This window comes from Lepidothrix coronata, unplaced genomic scaffold, assembly GCF_001604755.1.
Source record: "Lepidothrix coronata isolate B3197 unplaced genomic scaffold, Lepidothrix_coronata-1.0 Scaffold10, whole genome shotgun sequence".
NCBI classification, from domain to species: domain Eukaryota; kingdom Metazoa; phylum Chordata; class Aves; order Passeriformes; family Pipridae; genus Lepidothrix; species Lepidothrix coronata.
This window is the reverse complement of record NW_016690190.1, coordinates 2,125,790-2,148,341: the sequence shown is the minus strand read 5'-3', so window position 1 is coordinate 2,148,341 and position 22,552 is coordinate 2,125,790. Positions and strand designations below refer to the sequence as shown.

The 22,552-nt window shown below is 38.2% G+C and overlaps 1 protein-coding gene across 4 annotated transcripts in view; it reads left to right on the top strand.

Moving 5' to 3' along the window:
• The first annotated feature begins 2,735 nt into the window (after positions 1 to 2,735).
• The window catches only part of MYBPC1 (myosin binding protein C, slow type), a 91,135-nt gene continuing 71,318 nt past the window's right edge, over positions 2,736 to 22,552 (top strand). For all 4 annotated transcript variants that reach the window (XR_001873103.1, XM_017804710.1, XM_017804709.1 and 1 more), the window contains exon 1: positions 2,736 to 2,854. Coding sequence is in view for 3 of the 4 variants with exons in the window: in XM_017804710.1 (XP_017660199.1) it covers positions 2,830 to 2,854 (25 nt within the window). In the remaining variant the exon portion in view is untranslated. The remainder of the gene's footprint in view (positions 2,855 to 22,552) is intronic.

Genomic DNA, 22,552 nt, shown 5'->3' with positions numbered 1-22,552 from the left:
CAAATGTAATATGGATTACTGTCTCAGGAAATAAACTACTTTCCCTGTCACTTCTAGTGCTAAGGTATGCTGAAATATCACAGTCTAAATCTAACCTAGTGGCAGCTTCTATTAAAAATTATATTACAGAAAACTTGCAACACAGGAATGTTTTATCAGATTAAAAGAGAACATAATATGAAATGCAATGAATTATGCAAGTATAATGTAAGGGTAGAAAAGAGTGAAAGGATGAGCAAATTTTCATATGGTTGCCACTCCACTATTTGTTTTGTGCAGCTGAAGAGCAGTTTGCACTTGCAGCTGGCCCTTAAAAAACAGAGACCTCAAAAAGAACAAATCTTTCAACTGCCTACAAAGGCAACTGTAGTATTTCATTATTTTTTTCTAACCACAATCTATCTTCATCCCTTGCTGCCTAGCAGAGGTTATAGAGACAATTTCATTTTTCTAGCTGTGTCTATACCTGTAGATAAAGCAGGGCTAGAGCATGGGTTCCAATGTTATCCTGTGATTATAATCCTGGGGGATGATTAGCATTCTCCCTGGTAATATTTTGTCTTGGGCCAATTAGCATTCTCCCACCTATTCCTAATCACAACTCAGGCACATGCCAGCAACCGTTCCCTGTATATGTTTTGACTGCAGTCTCACAGTTTAAGGGTGGAGAAGGAGTTTTGCTGTGCAGATGAGAACAGTGGCCTCTGGTCCAGTGAATGGTCTCAGTACTGATTTATTTAGTAGCATAAAGGTTGACTATGAATGAGATTCTGTCTTCCTGAATATCCTCCTTCTTCTTGCTGTAAAGGAAGCCCTTTAGCCTGTAAGGATAAGCACCTGCCATAAACTCTTTCTCACTGTAAGTTTGCAGTGCAGGTCCTCTCTAACCCATCACTACTAGAGTGTGACCATATTTAATCCTGTTTGTATTAACAGGGATCTCCAGAAGCATAGTTCTCAGCACCTCTTGGCACAAGATGGGTGGAATGCAAAGCCCTTACAAAAGAGCCACTAAGGAAACACCACGCTGGAGAGCATCAACAGTTGCTTTTCCTCATCCTCTGGTTCAAGCCATCACAGTATTCGGTGCCTGGATGCAAGTAGAAAAAAGGGGAACAGGAAAAAGTGATCTCTGCAATGTTATTGAGTCTGTTCATGCACTGATTCCCCTCTGCCACCTCACACAGAGGGACAAAATCCCCAGTTACCTTTTCAGGGAAGCACTCTTAGGTTTCTGAAGACAGGAATTATTACAGTGATATAGGGAGATTTACATAGATAGTGATATGAAAAAAAGGAGAAAAATAGTGTTAATAATCCTTGTTTAAGTTCATGCAGACAGAAATCTTGCCTTTTCTCTGTATTTCACAGGCATTGTAAAAAATACTGTATTTGACTGAGTCAGTCAAATAATAAACACCACAATGAGTAGAGCAGGAAAATGTCAGATGGTGGTCTGGTCTCTTAAAAAAAAGAAGGAATGAAATGCCCGTCCTTCATAAGATATCTGTAAAATGGCTAAATAGATAGGAAGCAACGTATTGCAGAGGAAGGTATCATATATTGGCTATAGAATAACCAGGCACATGACCACTATTACATCTCCAACTCCAATTCAAAGATGTAAGATATATTTTCCATAACATTTGCATGTATTCATACACCGAGTAGTCTTTCTAGTAGCCTAGTTCTTATTGATATGTGCTAATGATGTGAACATGTGTTTCGATAGCATGAAACCTTCAAGGACCACTTCATCTATTGTGCTACAATCACAATAGTTTTGTTTCAAAATCCTAAAAGAGTATAAGAAAGTAAATCCCAGTACCCTCTTATTAACTTGACCTGCATTTCTATTGCCTACATGTTCATAGTTTAAGTGGGAGTTTAAGAGGAGGGCAACCCAGTGGCTTAGTTTAGTGGCTCTGTGCGTGTGCTACAGATAGGATTTCCATTCCTTCTGTCTGGTTTCCTGGCTTGGCAAAGGCAAGCAGTGTTGGATCTCCTGGATGAGTGGAAAAGAGAGTATCTCGGCTCTCAGCAGTGATCTCTCCAGTTAATGAGATAGCCGTGCTGAAAGGAACATTATAGTGTCTACCAAAGCTGAAACGAGGGTGGCTACAGGGAAAGGACTCAAGAAAGTGTAGTAAGTGTAAACAGAATGGAGATATGGAGGTTCTTCACTGCTGCAAACAGTTTTTTCTTCATTAATAATTTTTTCTTCATTAATCATTTTTTTTTCATAAATACTGAAAAGTATTTCTCACTTTGTCTTTGCACACAGCTTTCTCTTAAAGGAAGAAAATGAGGTTTCACTGCAGGCATACTGTCTGTAACTACTTATCACATTTATGTTGTGGAAAAAGGCACAAATGCATACAGGCATTTCCCACAAGTTCTGCAGGCAGGAGGGGTTCTTTAATAGCATGGCAGTCACTTTTTCAGCCTCTATCTGCGTGTGTATGCGTGTCTGCATGTTGCAGAGAGGACACAGAGAGCGAGCTCTGCAGCTGAATTTAGAAAGTTATAGATGTTCTCATCAGCCCCATGCAATGCAGCAGAGATTCCTTCCAAAAGCCAAGGGAGCAGAGGCTGCAGACAACAGATGTGAGAGGGTTTCCCATAACTGTCAATTTTCGAAGTGTTTGCATTGAAAAGAGAGGAGGTGCTATTTTGATTGATATTTCAGCCGCGGTATATAAAGCAGAGGAATTCTTCTTACCCTCTGCTTGTCATACTGATCTGCATACGCTCTCAGCTGGACTTGGGGCTACTACTTACTGCATCTGAAAGGCTGAAACTCACTGGGAATAAAGAATTCTTGTAACAATGCCGGAACCCACCAAGAAAGATGGTAAGCATAGCAAACATTACCTGAACATTTCTTAATTACAGGAATTATGAGGACACACATGCACAAAACATCTTTTATACCATCTTACATATATCAGCCACAAATAATATCTAAGAACAATAGCTGGGTGACATCATTATATCATTAGATATCACTGATCCTTTTAGATTTAGAAATTACTTTCAGGCAGGAATATAGCACAAAACTGTTTTAGACAAGAAACAATGACTTTGAATGGCTATTGAGAAACTACTTCATTGGGCAAATGCTGTGTTTTTTTAAGGACTGCAGGATTTCCATAGTGCAACTTGTGGTTTCTCTATTCTAAGCTAACTAGACTCTGGAAAAGAGGGAATAAACATTTCTTGTGGTTTAAAAAGCCAGGACACTGACATATTTTTCATACAGCTTTCTAGTAGTTATCGAATGGAAAGGATGTATTCATGAAACAGTGTTAAGGTTCTGATGAAAATATATTCTATACATCTAATGTATAAGTGAAGAATGTAGTAAGTTCCTCTGTACAAGTTGAACTGGAATGATTCATTTTGCCACACTGCAGAAATTATTATTTTTATGTTTCAGAAGGATAATTAAAGGCAGTAATATTGGCCCCTTTTGTGGTGCTGTTAAGTTCATAGCAAAGAAACTGAGTATATAGTCTGCTAGTGAGTTGCAGAACTGTACAGTGGAGGCTGCACAAAAAGGGGCAAAGTGGTCGGAGTCTATTAATTAATAACTTTTTGAAAGCTAGAATTTATTTTTCTACCATTTTGAAAATTTAAACTAAATAAGCTTCATCTATTTACATTACTTCTATAGCCCTTACTGTATTTTCCTTTCAAGTTTAGATGTTTTGGCAAGAATTTTTGATGATTATTTTCTAACATTGACTACATAAATAGCTTTTGCGAAGCTGTGAATGCACAAACTGTATATGCTTTGCAGATATTGGCAAATGAAAGGTATAAAGACAGGTTCTCTAATGCACTCCCAAATGCAAAACTGAATTTAATCCTTAAGGTAATCCTGTGGAAAGAATAGAACTCATTAAATAAACTTTATTTCCCATAAATTCTGAAAGAACTGCTGGGCCCATGTCTGTAGTTTAAGTACATTGGATTTAACACCGATCTACCAATCACATTTGCTTGATTTTAAATGTCTTTTTGAAATATTTTCTGGTTTTGTGAAGAGCAAAGCAACTGTCAGGAACGTTACTCAGTTTTGGTACCTTCTTTGGTTGGGGATATATGAAAACTAAACTTTTTGCACGACTGAGTCTTAAGCAAGCAGTGTTGACAGACCAGTGTGATCACTTTACTTACTGGCCCTCCTTAGTGCTCGAGGACAATGATAGATGAAGTATCCTTCTGAAAATAGCTACACCAAGTGCACGTATTAATACAAGAGCCTAATCCTCTGTATCAAACCTAGAGCCAAGCCCCTTCTAGAGTGTCTTATTTGTAATTCAAATTATTTACACATGTATTAAGTGTCCTTTTTATTTGATCTGTTATTTGACTGCATATTACACACTTTAATCAGAATGCATTCTGTAGCTGCCAACTCAAAAAAAAAAATCCACTAAAATATTTATGCACTTTCAAAAGACATGTGCTTTGAAGAAAATTAGTTTGGAGGCTCATGTTTCTGGTTCTGTTTAAAATTAGATTGTTTCAAAGATGTTCTTACAATGCAGTGATTAACAATGCAGCTCTGTGTTTGTGTTACAAAATAAGTTTAGCAACTCTGAACAAAATTATGTTGACAGTGGAATAAATGTGATTTTTGATGAGTCAATATTCAGGATCTAAAAAATATTGAATTATTCTCTCCTGATAGGGCTAGAATTCACAAGTAGTAATGAGCTCTGGAGAAGTAATACAATTGGGTTGTACACTGGTTGCTCCTTGTTGCACCCAGTTTGTTTGCAGACAGTAGATCAGTGGAGAAATAGGTTTATATTATGGTACTTAAGAGATTAGTTGCTTCCTAAAGATTTTTTGTTGATCAAGAACTCACCTGAACTGGTGGTAGTACTTGTATAGTAAGTATGAGTACTCATTATATTAATGGCAGGAGGATTTGTTTCCAATAATAATACAATACCGCTGCTACTACTCATATTAGGTCTACTCATACCATGTCTACCAGTAAGAATTCAGAACCTCACATGTTCATCAAATGCCTGTTCTCAAGGTAATTTCCAAGGTGTGAAGGGTTGAGGGCAATTAATTAATGAAGGTGAACCTTGCACTGACTAATTCTGGAAAGTACCACTGGAAGGACTCTATGAGAAACCTGTGATGAACTTGTTGGAAGACTACAATAGAAAGCAGAGGGGAAAAAAAGAGGCTTAAGACTTCTGCATCACATGAGCACCTGAGCAGTGTTCTGTCATTTCCAAAAGAAGCAATCTACTTGAATTATCCCATTCCCATAGGTCCTGCCACTTAAAAACAGAATACATAAGAGCAAGCAGTTGAGAAATCAGAAACTACCCAACACTCAAATGTTAAAAAAATCTCATCTTTGCATTTTTTTTTTATCTCTGCAGTCTCTGGAGTGCATAACTAAATTTTTCAGAGACAGTGCTATAGCAAGCTCATAGGCTTTTTTTCAGGCCAAATGATCTTTTCAGCTATTTTAAGATTATTAAAATAACACAGTGAGAAATTTCCTGACTTGGTGAGAGTGTAGCCTCACAAAGTGCTCTTAACAAATAGGATCACCAAATTAAACACACCACTCAGCTTAGAGAAGGTTGCTGGAGAGCTTCAGCCTGGTGGAATTTGTCACTGTAGAAACAGGCTTCCATGACTAATGATTTAAGGCCTTTATGATACTCCTAAAACGTTGAGTCCTGTATATAATATCAGCTGTGGCTTCTCTGCAGTAGATGGTCATCCCGTTGTAAGACAGTTTTGTCTTAGCTGGTTTAAAATATCCTATTTGCAAGGTGAAGTTTACATCAATGGGTTAACTGATCCCAGTAGATGACTAGGATATGACTGTGGTGCCAAAAACCTTTACCAGTGCATTTAAATTCAACGGCCTTTAGTTTTCCTGGTGACTAATAAAATAACCCTCCCCCATATAATTACTTCCTGTAATTTATTGCAATCACTGAGTCAATCTTTCCTCTCCCCCCTTTCCTTTAACCAATATTCATAAGAGCTGCTCATTAATTAGGTGCCCTCTTAAGCTGTCACAGGCCATGGCATTTGGATACGCTTTTGTAAAAGTGCCAAGTCTCTCAAGAGCAACCTTTTCAAACTATTTGTGGGCATCATCCCACAGTGACAGGTGCAAGTCCGTCCCCAGTAGTCAGCTCTGTAAATTTGCCTTATTTATTCTCCCCAATCTAGGAAATAACTCATGGCCATGAGTTAAGTGACCATTCCAAATTTTGAGCCAAAGCATTTGTTGACTGTCTGCCAACTTTATTTTGTAAGGGTTTGCGAGGTCTGCTTGAATATTGCCTTGGAGCATCCACATATTGGCAAGGAATCAAAATTAAAAGTCAGTGTGTCTACTTTAGACAGAGTAAAAACTTTATTCGATCCATAAACAGGATACATGTAAAAGCTGTGAAGAAAACTATGTGCATATATTGTCTGTTAGAAGAACAATCTCTAAAACATGAAAAAATCTGTGAAAGGAGGTAAACAGACATACCAATTGAGACTGCTTTGGAGATACAGTAACATTGTTCTCTCTGTAGATGCCCTGTAGAAACAAACTTTATTTCTATTGGCTTTTAAACATGACTAATTTTTTTCATTGTGTGATTTTTTTTTCTATCACCAAATTTGAATTATATTTAAAATATTTTAAGCAATACCACAGTGGTGTATCAAGATAATAGACACTGTCAAACAAATCATCTAGTCATATAAATCATACAGGTAGACGCATAAAGCAGCATTCCAGTAGGTAATCAATCTAAGCATAAATATTGGTTAAGAGCTAATTAAAGTCAGATTCCTTTTAATATTATATTTTCAGGGCTAGGTAATTTTTCAGAGGTGAAAGAGAAGTTGAATGGGAATTCTGTTTCACTAAAGAGTTGGCTTGTGTCAAAATTAACAATGCTGATGGAAAGTTTTCCTGAAAATTCAAGAACCCAGCATGTGAACATTTTATAACATTGTTTAGTGCTTTCCATGCAGGAGACTGGACCTGTATAATTATTTCATATGGCACCACACTGGATAGTGCAGCTGCTGCTCTCCTTGCTGCATAGTGAGGGAAAAGAAAAGCATACAGACATCCACCTTCTGCCATCATCATCTGCAGCACTGACTGTAAAATGCATTCCCATCATTTCTAACTTCCTTCAGTCTCAGAGCCAAATCACACTCCAAGTCAGGCTCATATATATAATTTCCAAGCACCGTATTCAAGTCACAGGTAAATGAGTTTTGGTGGATGAGGGAAGGATGAAACCCTAACCCCTTAAATTATTTTCCCTCTCAATTCTTTAGAAACTTTCTGTTCATCACCTCTAGCTAATAAATTAAAATCCCTCCACAAATGGAAAGCAAACTTACGCCTAACTGTTGTAATTAGATCTATGAGGGTGGGCTGTGCTCCCGTCCTGAGCCCCACGGAGCAGCGTCCTCCTGCACAGATCGTGTTGCACGCTGGGAACTGAGTTGTTCTTAGACTGCCTTTGCCCTCCCATTGCTAACTTCTAAGTGTTGCTCCCACACTTCCTTCTAAGATACCAGAGCATCTCAGATTTATTCTTTGACCTTCCGCCCCCATCGTTGCTAAGTTTCAGACTACTTTTTCAATCAAATTAATTTGATTAAAACCCCCCTACACTGGCAAAGAAAAATCCCCTTGATCAATTTTTGAGCTTTTATGTTTTGTTTGTTTCATTGTGGTGGTAATTGAAGGCACTACATTGATTTTTTTTCTTATTCAATGCATTGACTTTATTTTAATACTCATGTAGGAGGATAATGCAAGATTGACCTGTCTTACTTAAGGTTGTTCTTACTTGAAAAGCTTGTCCACACTGTGTAAAAAACAGTCCATCTATATACAGGGAAAAATATTTAATATTATCACTCTAAAATAAAAAGATCATTGATTTTAGGAGGAAAGAAAGGAATGGTCTTTTAGCAGATCAGAGGGTGCTTTGTACTTCGCAAAACTGAAATTAGCAAATGCTGCCTTTGTGCCTCTCTATACTGCACCTGTTGGGAAGATAAATAAAGGCCTGCCCAGTTCTTTCCCCTCATACCTCCTAAATATATCACTTTGAGAGAGCTCTAAAAAAACCAACCATGCTACAGTACTCTTCTGTTCCATGAAAAACTGGATGAGTTTTTTCATATTAGTTTCAGATATCTGCCAAACAAGATGGTTGCATAACAAAACAACAGCAGAGGGGTCTGGCGAGACTTCAGTTGTCAAGACATTAGTAGCTGCCCCACACATCAATGGTCCTTGGAAATAAGTTGTAGAACATATTTTAGGTTTCATCAGCGGATGTCCAGAGTGTTCCTTGAAAGGGAAGAGCAAATCAAGTTTGGAAATAAACTGCCTGCGGAAATTTCCCTTGGGATAAGAACAAATACTAGACTCATCACTCGTGGAAATGTAGAGATTCATCTAAGTTGGAAGTCCTAATTTAATAATTGCTCTAGAGTGAAACGGAAAAAAAAAGTTCTCATTTAGACACTAATGTGACTTTGCACTGAATGTAAAAGTCTGTAAAATAAAGGCCGAGGCAAATGGATAGGACTGTGAACTTTAGTCATCATTAGAGATTTCTCATACCCACTGCAAGCAGTTTTGTCTCTTGAGTCTGAGGAACTGCGTGACTGAGAAACACCCCCTTCTCTTCCCACCCTCACTTCCCACCCAGCCCTCTCCTTCTGCTCTCAATCACTGAAGTGCTATTTCTGAAGACTTCAAACACAAGATAGATGCAACGGTTTCTCTTTTTCACTGTTGTTAGGGAACCAGTACTTGAAGCTGTTTTTCCACCAATTCATCATCATTCACTTTATGACACTGTGAGATTTTATTCTTTTGCTTTGAAGAGTTGTTGGTGTTTTAAGAGTTAGGGAAGCGAGGAGTGGTCTGACATGAAAGTCCATGTTGGATCACTGAAAATTTTGGTAATTTTGCAACCCTAGAAATCAACCAATAGTGTTTATACTGTCACAGAATTCTCTGGGTTAGGAACCAGATACCCAAATGGAAGTATGTGCAAGTGAACTTGGTGTACCCACTCCCAGAGGAGTCAGGGACAGCAGCTCATTAAAGTCAGAGGTTCCTGGTCTGCTGCTACTCAGCTGACCAGCCAGCAATTGCCTAAACATAGGTGCCCTACTGCCATATAAGATGCCTTGGGATACACAGAATACCTATAATGGGCTGGCAGATATGACTCAGGACCTGTAGGAGGTCTGCAAAACCACGAAGTAGCAGCTAGAAAAAAAAAGACTGTGCTCCAGGATCTGAATGTCATTAATCAGTTATGATGAAGAAAATTAATTAAGCCATAAGCAGCTATTTCAAGGTGAAAAAAAATAAATTTAATTTCATTGGTTATAATGGCAGCTTGGACTCCTAGTTCACGCTGTAAACACATATATATGCCTCCCTTTTCCTGAGTACCCTAAGGATAGTGCTGCTGAGCTATCCTCTACAGTTTGTTCAGTTGCTGTTCAAGGATTTTCTGCAATGGGTAGTTTTACAAGAAGACAAGAAGAGAGTTACATTCCATCATTATTTGCATATTCAGATGCTCTTTCTCAATAAATAAAGAAGTGCCTTAGGCCCAGATTCTCTTGAGCATCGTGCACCCTTCCGTAATCTGTAATCTACAATCTGCTTTGTGCATTGATAAAATAAAATAATAATGATAAAAAGATTCTTCTGCCATTTTTTTGTTATTTGGGAGGATCTGATGCTTTTACTTGTTTTATTTTTATAAGTCAATTATTTTTAAGCCAACATATTTTATTTCATGGCTGAGCATTTAAATCAATGAAAAATTAAATTTCTACTTTACATCAATGAGAGAAAACAGAAAGATGAATTCCTATTCAAATTAATACTAATTTATCTACTTCCTTTCTATTCAAGCTTACTCTCACTTCCTCCAACAGCTTTATGCTGTTAGATGAATGATTGGTTACATCAGTGATCTTTGTACCTATGAGCAGTAAGCCCTTTTTATGTTAAATAATACAATGGTTCTGAATACTCTGTGAAATGTTCAACAAAAAACATGTAGATTTAGGAATCTCCATGGATTCCCATTTCTGGAATTTACTCTCTCTAATTTGCTAGATGTGGCTTTAGCTCCTAGAGCTCACTGAACTAGCAGATGTTCAGCCAAGATGAAGCACCTCACAGAAGACAGTTCTGTGTTCAACAAGATTTTATGTCCCAGGAAGCCATTCTAGCAAACATGTTTTGGGAAAAGTTTCAGTCAATTTTTACTGCTTCCTGAGATGCTGTAGGGACAGAAAGTTCCTCTGGGTTCAAGTATGAAGATAGATTTCTACTCAGACAACTCTCAGACCCTAAAAAATGCAGCATACGCAAAACAAAGTGGTTTCTCTCTGACTTCCCTCACCCATTACCTGTGCCTGTGTTGCTAATAGCATCTCCACAGAGGAGTCAGTGGGACCTAGGCTAAATGATGCAGGATGCCTTACATCCACATGCCTTAGAACAGCCTCTTCTGAAGACCAATAACACCCACTTCCCTTCTACTGGTTAACCAAGTGTCTTTATGTGTATTTTCAGTTCAAAGTGACAAGATAATATGTGGCCTCTGCTGCAATTAGTCATGGTGGTGTTAGATGTCATAATACTGGGATATAGCACACCCTGCTCTCTTCTCTCAGTGATAGATGGAGGTTAATTTAGGATATTTGACCTCCTGGAATAATGTTGAAGGGTTGCTGAACAAAAAGTCTCAAAAAACTTCAAAAATTAAAAAAATAAATCCACCGTCTTAAAAATTGCTTCATGGTCTGCCTTGCAATAAAGTCATTTTTTTCAGCAAAGGCCCTCACAAATATGATAACTTGCAGGTTGGTCATTGCATGTGTTTTCTATGCAGTGCAAGATTGTGCAGTGCCAGGACCTGGGAGCATGGCTGGGTGACTCATTCCATGATTTAGAGCTGCTGCCTCTGCCCTATGTACCATCTCCGTGTTCCCAAAAGTATGCAGACACTGCATCAAGAAGGGAGTCCTGCTGTATCTTGAAGCAATGGAATGTGTTCGAGACAGTCATTGCTTTCCCTTCCCTGGAGATTAGGAAATAGTTCTTACATAATTTGCTCTCCCTGGCCCTATTACTAACTGAAAATAGCATGTGATCTACTTCTTAGGGTTATTGTCCTTATATGTGATGGCTCCAGCAAGTTATTTTGATGAGGTGATTATTACAAAAAGTTCTGTTCTAATTTAATTCTCTGTAGGATCAAATGGTGGTTTCAGTGAGCATCTGAAAGAATTGTTCAGTAGTAGCATTATGCTTTCTGAGACGGATCCATATTAAAATACACTCATTGTGTTTTTGCAGGCTCAGAATAACTTCCTAATTTTGGTCATACATGCCAAGAGTAATTTGAAGTCAACCACAGACATAGATGAAGATTCTCTTTTCCTACAGATTTCTGTTTATACATCCTAGCTCTGTGCATAGACATTAATTTCAGAGACATTTGTTCCCCATATTGAACCAACTGGATGCAACAGAATGGGCAGTGGTTGAGCAAAAGCAACTCACAAACCAGCACAAACAAGTACTTTTTTCTCGAAGGAGAGTCATGCTTTGCTCAGTCAGCCTGCAAATCCAGTCCAAAAGCCTATTCCAGATTTTCTCCTCTCTCAAAGCCCTGACTTTGTGATGAAATTAAACTGAATACAAATGCAGCTAAAACTGAATGAGACTCCAAAGGAAAAGTTGATTGGCTCAGTTGATGAGACAGAACTTAATCCTTGTTAGTCACCTAATCCAGTATGCTGGTGGACTAGAAAGAGCAGTAAGACATAGTTGTTGAACAGTTGTTCAACTCCAGCCTTTGGATATTTTTGTGTTTATTTTCATAGCTTTCTGCCACAAGATCTTTTCTGTGGGGAAAAGAATGCACAAATGATGGCACCTAGCACCAGTTCCAACAGTTCTAGAAAGAAGAAAAACTTTCTCTTATCAGTCTGAGCTGATTGTGCATGTGTGGTGGGGCCTTTCACGGTTTTCTGAACTGAACTGAAATATTTCAAACTGTTTGCACACCTTGATGTACACAATGTTGCATTTCTATCCTTTTTCAACAGCTCTATTCATTTGCAGTACCACTAAAGCATTATTCCTAACAAAAGTTACACAAACCACTTATCCTTTGTGATGTGGAGAATATCTGTGGCTTGAGATATCTAGGAACAACCACATGAGAAATGCCATGCCGATGGAGTAATTAATGGACTAATAACTTCTGTGTCTCATCCTGTGATACTCACGTAGATGGAGATACACATGCACACCCTGTAGCACATTTGGTATCTTGTATCTTTATAAGAACGTAGTATCTAGGCCAAAAACCTTATTTTAGACCCAAAAGAAGAGCCTAATTCCAGTGGAGACTGTGGTTGCCACTCCTCCACAGATGCAGACTTTAGTGAAGGCACAGAGGGTCAGATGTCTGATGACATTTTTTCCATGGCATTCCCTCCAGCCTTACTAATCTTTCATCTACGCTTTCCTTAGCCCTATTTTTAAAGGGGAAATCTGACCTCTGTCCTGTGCCCCTTTTTTCTTTGCCCTTGTTTTGTATTTCCATGTTTTGCAATAAAGTTTTCTCTCTTACCCAAGAGCTTTTTTAGCCGGAGAGAAACCATATGCCATGAGCTGTGATTGTAATTCACAATAGCATCTTAAATGCATTTTGCTGTCATGCTTTGTAAGAGCTTTCTTTTATACATCTCACTTACTGATTTACTGATGCAAACCCCCACAGTCTGTCTGCAAACATCCTGCTGTGTGCAAACACTCCCTAAAGGCAAAGCTAAGTGATTTTTTCTTTTTAAAGTGAAGCCTTATAATTCTCACAGTTATCTTCATTGATGCAGAATGAGATAGAGAGCTAGAAAATGTTAACAGTATTAACACAGAGGGATGTATGCAATTTTGTATGCTGAACACCCACAAAGGGACATACATGACTTTCCTGTACATAACTATTGCTGCAGGACCCACCAAAGGTTTGCCTAGTACCATAGGTCTCTGGCATGTTAGATCTCCTAAATTTTCACCTACGGAAAGAGTCCTTTCTTTCCACTTGTGCAAAATACTCCTAAAGGTTTTTCAATACAATGCTGAATCCCAGGAATCTGAACTACAATAAATATTTATATGCAAACAAGCTTACAAAAAGAACCTGTAAGTCAGTACATAGAAATCCTAATAAAGAAGTAAGTTTCTGAGTTTTAGGGTAATTGCTGACAGTGTTTACTATCAGCAATACTGCAACTCTGATACAACGCTTTCCTATATTGTGAGTTATATTTGGGGGTTTTTAATTTTCTCCAAATTAATTACAAATCCATTTTGCTTAGCATGTACTTGGACATCAGCACTCACAAAAAGTAGCAGCCACTGAATTTCGCAGCCCATAAATTTGAGTTTACTCTTGGTAAACTAAAAAGTGGATGCTACTACCCTGTTTTTCATCTTGAGTGAGTTGTTTTCCACGAATGTGATGGGTAAAAAATTCAGGGTGACATAAGTAATGGATTATTAGTGATTAACTACTTGAAACAATCCCTAACCACCTAGATACCTGACAGCCCTGAGTCTGGACTCCTGTTACAATCCATTCTGTAAGACATTGTCTCTCAAGAGGAGGTTGAGGACTGAAGTGCAGGTGACAGAAGAGTGCTGTTATCTGAAGGAAGTCTGAGAAGGCCCTTCCTTCTTGAAAAGATCACAGAGTATCAAATTATCTGTCACCCACTGTCAAATAGACTTGAAGCAAATGTTTTTCTTATTTGGTATTTGGATACGGTCATGACAATGTTCATGCCTAGTTGTAGCATATATTACTCTGACAAAGAGTTGATAACAAGCTGATAAATTCAATCCTTGGGAAATCCCAACATGTGCAAGTTTAGTTTTGCCCTGACCCTCAAAGAGAAGTTGACATTTCAAAAACCATGGAATGGGAATACTGGCAGGATTTAATTTTAAATTGCTGAAATGTTTTATTCTGAAATTTGGTTAAAATGAAGCCTATCAGCATGTCTCAAATGTTTCCTTATAACTGGTTGAAATAAGTTAGATTTCATGAATGCATGCCACCATGGCCTTATGCATCACTTTCCCTAAGAGTCAATCTCTCTAAGCGGAATTATTTCCCACTATCTTCACATAATCACATGGCTCTCAGGGCTAACCTGAATGCACTGAATGACAGGATATTTAATCCTTTGTGGAAATGACTCCAGTTATGCAGAGCATCCAGTCCATAATGTGATTTTCATAAAATAATACAATTTCCTTGATTCAGAGTGAAATATTTCAGAAGAGCTCAGCAAAACAACTCTGTCACAATTTGGATTGAACAAGAGTGAAGATATTTTTCTAACTGGTAAAATTGCTTTCCTGAGCTGGTTTGGAAATTATCTGGACAATGTGAAAGGAAGTTCGTTACTGGTTAAATATTCATCTCTGGAAATAAACGACCTTTCAATTTTATTGCTGACTTTTATTCTATAATTAGAAGTGCAACTGTCATTGAAAACACATTCTTAAATTTGAGGAATAAATTACTATCATTCCTGAGTAGCAGTTCCGTGGTTTATGAAGTGTTTTATCCAATAATGTGGTCCACTTTATTATATTTTGCAGCTTTCAGAAAGGAAGTTACCATTAGTCAGTGTACTGCTATCTCTGATATCACATTGTGGTGTCTTCTGCTTTCAGTTTTCTCTAGGGAATCTCTTGAGCTCAATGAAAATATTTACTTCCAGAGAAAAATTATTAACAAACTGCTGCAAGCAGGATAGGAAACTGAGAATAACGTCTATGTTTTGTCATACTTTTTAACGTGGGATTAAACTATTCTGATGAGTGGATTAAGTGATTTTAGTAAATAGATAACAAAGATTCATTAGAGTTGGGTCATTTTAAAGAAGGATTGCACTTGGCTGTGCTAGTAGTAATTTTGAAAATTTGATTTCTCATTAGCACCTACTGCCAAAAATAAACCATGTTATTCTAAGGGCAATTTAACACATTAAAAACTAGAGAAATCTGAAGTATGCTGAGCTCCTACCTTTTGTGTTCACGCAGTTCAGTTCTGGAGTGTCGGAACTAACAATGCTCTGCTCTCTGTGCCCGGCTGCCTCTTGTCCCTGCAAATACTAACACGCTGATTTTCCACCTATGAGCCAGACCATTCATTTTTTCCCTGAAGGCAGGACTCTGAGTCCTCCTTGGCCTCTGGACATCACACGAGGCACCCGCAGCACAGGTAGTGTCACTGCTGCCCAGCAGCGGCCCCACGGGGCAGGAGCCACAACACCACAGAGCATCGGCCGCGGGTGCACGGTGGGATCCTCTGCCCTGACCTCACTGGGACCTTCTTATGTATAAAAAAGACGGAATGAATGATCACAGCTGAGCTACAGCACAGTGGGAGTGATTCTGCAGAGCTTCTACCACACCTACAGCCCCCACTGAAGACAGGAACCTGTGACGAGTGCTCAGGCTAAGAGCAGGGGCTTTCAAGTATTACACTGTATTGGTGAATCTGTGAGGTTCAGATCAGGTATTTCAGAACTGTTTTATTGTTGGTTTTAAATAGTAGCACTCTTTCTGTCCTTCAGACATAAGCACCCATCTCATTGGCAATATATAAACAGCCAGTTTTCTCCTTCCCCTCTTTAGCTGGAGCCAGAACCATGTAGAGCATAACATGACTGTGGCTCAGATGACTGTGAACAGCTAGGTGAAGGACACAGAATGGCAGGAGTCATTAATCATTTCATACTTACTCTAAATTGGTGGCATATAAACTGAGATGGTGCAATAATACAGGAAAATTTCAGACTTTCTATCATCTGTAGTAAGAAGCTGACTCTGGATGGAATTTCCACAGTTTTCACTATGTAAATTTTATGAGGAAAATGCCTACTAAGAATTTTTTCAGCAACATTTTATAACAAGTTTTGCAGTGATATTTCAAAATAAAATGCCTTTATTTCCACACATGGAAATAAAAGTTAACACTTCAAGATGTGGAATAAAATATAAATCAATATCAGCATAAATAGACTCAGGCTCTGCAAGTGCAGCTGTGCTGACAAAAGCCTTCTCATAAAGGTGCAGTAATGACAGCAAACTGAGTTACCTTATGAATATAAGTCACATTGGTAAACACTATAACACATTTCAGCAAAATTCTTCTGTCATACAGATGGTTAACCAGCAAAACTTTACATACAAGAATTTGCAGGATGGATAGCGTCACAAAATTTCAGTTTCAGAAGTTAAAAAAACCCCACAAGTGTTTGTTGTTTGTTTGTGTTTAACGGTGGAATGAACTAGAAAACTGCAATTGTGAAAAAATCAATAGAAAAAGATTTAGTGAAAAAATTTTGATGAAGTTTGGCACTCAAATTGTAGTCTACCGCTAGGTCTGTGAAATACGAGATACCAGTATGATACTCTCAGACACTTAAATACTCAGGAAATAACTTTTATATATTATTTTCTGTGGTATAAAGTAAGACAAGAAAGATACCATGGAAATAGAAATGGAATTTAATTACTCCATGCTGGTGCCTTGTGGGCTGAGCAGGTTAAAAATGATTTTAAGAATGCATGGGAACTTGATAACCAGAGTGAAGCCACCAACTTTAGCTTTCTCTATCTATTTTAAATACTGTCAATGCTTGGTAGTCTTCTAGATTCCAGTTACAGTATACATGAAACTTCAAGTCTGCAAAGGAAGAAATGCAGAAGAATATAGACATATAAACATACATTTTATTAAATTACTTTTGTTCAAGGTCATGGTTACAGTGTTCTTTAGAGATTAATTCCTACATGAAAGCAAAGTTCTCATAAGAAATGAAAAGATGTGGAACCTCACATATGGTCAGATTTGATTTAATAGCATCATTTTAGAAAAATGGGAACAGCGAGGAAAACACACTAAACAAACAATGGTTGCTTTTTGCACTTCTGTAATTATGGATGACAATGACGACAAAATCTGGAGTCACCAACTGCACTTGAGTGGATTTGTAAACTATTTTTTTGCTGTATAGTCCATTCTGCAGAATTCACTATTACCAGAGTTTTGTTCCAATTGTTCATTCAGTTTTTCAGTCCTTAAGTCAGGGAACATTTCGGCATATGATGGTTTGATTGGCTGCTGTGGCCCATAGAATCATATATAATTTAAAGTATTTAGGTTATTCCTAAATACTCTTGGTTAAATTATACTCTTGGTGAAATTATATTATTATCCTAATTAGGACTAATTATTATCCTCAGATTTGTTTGTGTGTTCTTGGGGTTTTTTTCTACAAACCGAAATTCACTAGGTATGGGTTTGAATTTTAATCAGATGGAAAATTAATTTTTTAACCAAACTCTTTATTAATTTTATTTCTTCTCCAGTCCCTACCTAGAGATGCATCAACAGATTATGACACTTTTAGCTGTTGGAATATAAAATGATTTCAGCTTCAGTGAACATGCTGCTTTGTTCGCTTTGTCATGATAAAAGACAGTATTTAACCTAAGGTTGCTGTTTTAATCTTTAACCATAAAGAGTCATGAGTCAAAACAAGCAGTCTTATCTGTCTACTCCATCAGGAAACAGAAACTAGAAATACATTAATAAATTTACCAGTCTGTCTCTATCACACTGTTGACAACAGTAATAGTCATTTGGCTAGCCACCAAAGCACCAGCGCTTATTTACTTCAGTCCTTTAGAATGACTTTTGCTCTCAGGATTTAGGAATGAAATCTGTTTAGAACAGTTTCTGTAGCTGTACGTCTTTTAAATGTAACATGTAAAATGTCCATGGACATTCATAAAAACAGGTAATGATTTCAGCTGGTACTGTAGTTTCTCACTTCCACTCAGACTGGGAGCTGTCTGCAGAAGTTGCTCACAACTTCAGATTATTTCAGATTCAGATTATTTCTCAGTGAGCAATAGAGGCTCATGAGGCACTGGGCAGAACCTGCCTTCATGACTGTGCTTAGGTTTTGCAGAATGATGATTACAAATTACTTTGAACCAAGACCTGTGTTTTCCAGCTCATTTAATCTGAAGTCAGCTAACAGTATTTTTTCCAAATGAAATACTCATCATGCTGTGGCAATCTCGATAGTTTATTGAACAAGTTCCTGTCTTCTAAAAGATGTGGCTCTGGCTTTTAATCACATCACTGAAGCCACTGTGACTCCATATTGATCTGGGTGAAGTGACCCACAAAAAATAGTCAAACCATTTTGAGCCATTTCTCTTCTTCAGAGCACTTTTTTTTTTTTCAGGGAATATAAGGAATGAAAGGAAAAAGCCTCACTGCTTTTGCATACTGATGATCTGGACATGAGATTTGTCAAGTAACTCTTCCACATCCTTGGTCCTTTCCTGCCCACCGATTTCTGTGGAGTATCTACCCCTGAGAGAGCCTTGTGCCACAACAACAGTTCTTGTGGCTTACAGTGGTCAGACACAGGAGACAATCCTCACGCACAACAACTGCACAAGGGCTGGGGTGAGCCATGCTCTCTCCCCAAACTAGCATTTTGTCTATTTTTGTCTGACTAGCAGAGTCAGCACTTTGGGAATGCCTACGTAATAGTTATATTTGTCTGATCCCTCGAGGCTATGTCCACAAGCTTAATCCACCTACTTAAATTTGACACAAGTTGACGTTGACAGGTCTTTGTGACAAAAAGCACTAAGTGACTATCCTCATGCTCTTTGACATATGAAAGTATCTTTAATATGCTGCTGTTACACAAACAGATATCATACCTGTATCCATGATGGTGCAGCCATAGTCCTGATTTCCTTTTCAGGTAAATGGGGGATAAGTCCTTTGATCAGACTGGGTGAGATTCTGAATCCCTTGGCTATTCTTCACTGGGTTGTAAGTGATCTGTAAATAACTGAAGGCAGAAATTAGTGGAGGAGACTTTCCTCCTCCTTCCTGTGAATGCCCCAGGCCAGTGACGGTGAAATGATATCTTTGGGCTTTCTGCAAGCCCTGACTTCATGCTCAAGGTCATTTTCTTTACCTAAAGAAAGAAAAAACCCAAAACCAAACCCACTACTCATTTTCCAAAATCATTGAAAGTTCCTAAACCTACCCAAAACAAACCTAGTCATGAGTAGAGTTGTAAGATGAGAAGGGTTATTCAGGCAGACCTCATTCCCAGTATGCTTGTTGATAAGCTGTAGTTCTTGAATGGTCTGAACTTCAACTCTCCAAGGTGCTTTGCATCCAGCACAGTAGTAGGGTAGGACCTGGAGACTGTTTTAGAACTGTCAACATGCCTCATTATGATTACACTTCAGTGTGAAAATTAATATATATGATGTCAGGGAGTTTCCATGCTTGGTGCTGTCAGAGAAGCCAGTGGAAGTGGGAATTCAGAGACCTTGAAAACTGGCCACCACACACAAACTGACATCTATATGTCAGTTCCCTGCCAAACCTTCTTGTGGCTACTGCAGTTCGGATGTCAGTGTAACCAGACCTAAAATGGAACAGAAATTTTAAATAATGATGGTCCCACTTTAACATGGCTTTTAAGCATTTCCATAACTTAAACACATTGGTAATCTCATGGAAATTTTAAGCTTAGTTATCTATATACATAGCGAGATATTTTAAGTCTTATTTTATCTGAAAAATTGAACATAGTAAATGTGAAACAGTGATAGAAAATTGTTGGTAATGGGTCAAATTGCATCTCCTGCTGATTTTCAAGAGTGTATGTGCACATGTATAATTATAAATCACAAATAAAAATGTCGTGGCTCTTAGTGCTCATATCCTGTGTCAAACTGGATCCTGAATGCATCTCATGACATGGATGAGGCATGAAAGCATTTATGGAGATGTTATCTAAGTGGCAGTTGTGTTTTCCCTTTATTTGCTAACTACACTTCTTAATATACTCTCCTTTTCTAGTAGCCATGTAGAGAGGACTGTTATGTTAATTCCTGTTCTTTCTGAAGAATTACATAGAGCCAGATCCATTACAAGTTTCACAACCAATGACTAACTCGAGGTTGGTGTTTAGCATGACACAACCCACTGACACGCAACATTCTTGGCTTCTCAAACAAAAAACTGTAAAGAAGAGACCTCATGTCTTAGAAGCTGCGAGGCAGAAGTTAACTTTAGTTGCTCAATAGAAGGTCCAGTGGACATGGTGGTATCAGTTCAGTGGCAACTGGACCTTCAATAACCTCTTTTCCCTGTAGCTCAAGAGGCATCACTGTAACCCAGTGAACAGCACTTCTTCTCCAAAGGGGTTGAGGACTGTGTGCTGGAGGCAACACTTTCTCCGCCACCAGCCCCCCTGACAATGCCTCAACAGAGCACCATATTAGGCAACGGGCTGTCAGGAATGGCATCTGGGGACTCCAGTGATCATGCCTCCTAGGGAAGGAGCACAACCATAAGCTGCTGGTTGAGTGTACAGAGCCCTTTCCTGGCTGACAAGCTTGTTGCAGAGGTCAGCCAGAGAGGACTATCATTCTTTGGGGAAGTGGAAACCACTCCGTGCTATTAATGGGTTTTTTCCTGGCTGTCCTCAGGAATGGAGCTGTAAGCCAAGCATGACCATGAAAGGGGTTGCACATGGCCAAAAGATTATGTTGAAGTATCTCCCGTGTCTCTGTCACACCCATTGCCTGGAACTCTCCCCTTTTTCTTCCCACACTATACGTCAGGTCTCTCCCTTGAGCTCAGTTTTTGCCTCAGTTTTCTTAGCAATAGTCCAAACAGTCTAGAATTATGGTTTAGGAAAGAAACCACTGACTTCTTGGTTTGGCTTCAGCCGTCATCCCATCACAGAATTGCAGAGTAGCTGAGGTTGGAAAGGACCTTTGGAGATTATCTAGTCCAATCTCCCTTCTAGGAACAGGGTCAACTCGAGGCAGTTGCCCTTGAGAGTACTCAGGTTTTGAATATCTCCTTTTGTGTCTGCAGTTTAGACTATGAAGTTTAGACTATAGTAATAGTGTTTCAGGTCAGTTTGTGCTGTAGATTTTGACTCATATCTGTGCCTACTGCTGGGTAAGGCAGGACTTGAAAGATATGTTGTTTCTGAGTAACATTACTGCGTTGATGTAACCATGAAACACCTCTCAAAAGGAAAGAAAAATTCTAGGCAAGTCCCTCAGAAATCTCATAAGTTTTTCATCTGAGTCTGGAAAGTGCTTTATTTGTTAAGCTTTTGTTTATACTGGTGAGCCATGGAGAATTTTCTAATTCAGTGTTCATAAGAATACTCCCTGTTTCTAGCTATTAAATTTCACAAGGAAAATTATGCAGTCAATAATTTTCTGCTATGACTTTTTCATGCAAGAAATATATTTCCACGCCATAGAGATGTTATTTTATTCTCAGTGGAAGTAGTGAGAAATGTCATGGCAGCGAAGTGAATATATTCCAAGGCATACTTTTTGTGTTGTAATTTTCATATTTTCACATGAAAATTTTTCATATTTTTCTAGGCCACAAAACAACACTTAGTATGTTAGTAATTAGACCAGAAAAAATAAATTGCTATGAACCTAAGATATTTTACTGTTAGCACACTCTGTGTGTTGGTCTTTAATATACTTCTGCCTTTCATTCTGTGTGATGGGTGCTGTGACCAGAATGTACAACACTAGCTCTTTCCCCATAGCGAGGGTTTCTCTTTGGAATCTCTACAAGGATTTTCTATTGTATCTGTGTATGTGACTGAAAGTTTCTAAACCACATCAAATGCACACAATCAGCTTAAAATTATACTTGCACTAAAAATATTCTTCCCTTTGAAACTTTAATGGATTTATTAGGAATGAGAAGTATGTTTTAGTTATATTTAGACCTGAGTGCAGAGGAATAGCCTTACCCCCATTTCTGTGTGAAAGAGATTGAAACTTTATTTCCTGAATATGACTTGAGGTGGGGCCCCAAAGGTTAATACCCATAACATGATAAAGGTTAGTAAGAGCTATCTACTGTTACAGTTAAAGACTTCAACCTTTTAAATCTTTACTTTGTTCTAAGTAGTTAAACAGTAAGTCAATGAACTAGTTCCAATAAATATTGCTGGTTTCAACTAGTTTAAAGTCCCAAAGCTTTTAAATGTTGGAAATAAGCTTCCTCTAATGTTTTAAAAATAAGTTTTAGCTAGTCAAGTTGTTCTTATATTTTAGATGGGAGAACATGTCATCCCAAAAGGATAACATTTAAATAGGATAAAAAGTCTGGTTTCTTTATCACACATCTGATTGGGAAGTGATCTATATTAAAAACCATAACTGAAAGAAAGAATACCCAAACATACTGTAGGTCCTACTCAGAGAAGATAAACTGATTTTTTTTGCAGTGAACATTGATCTCTAGATCTGATGGTGTGGTGAAAATGAGACAAAGGTCTCTGGATTCACTCTGCA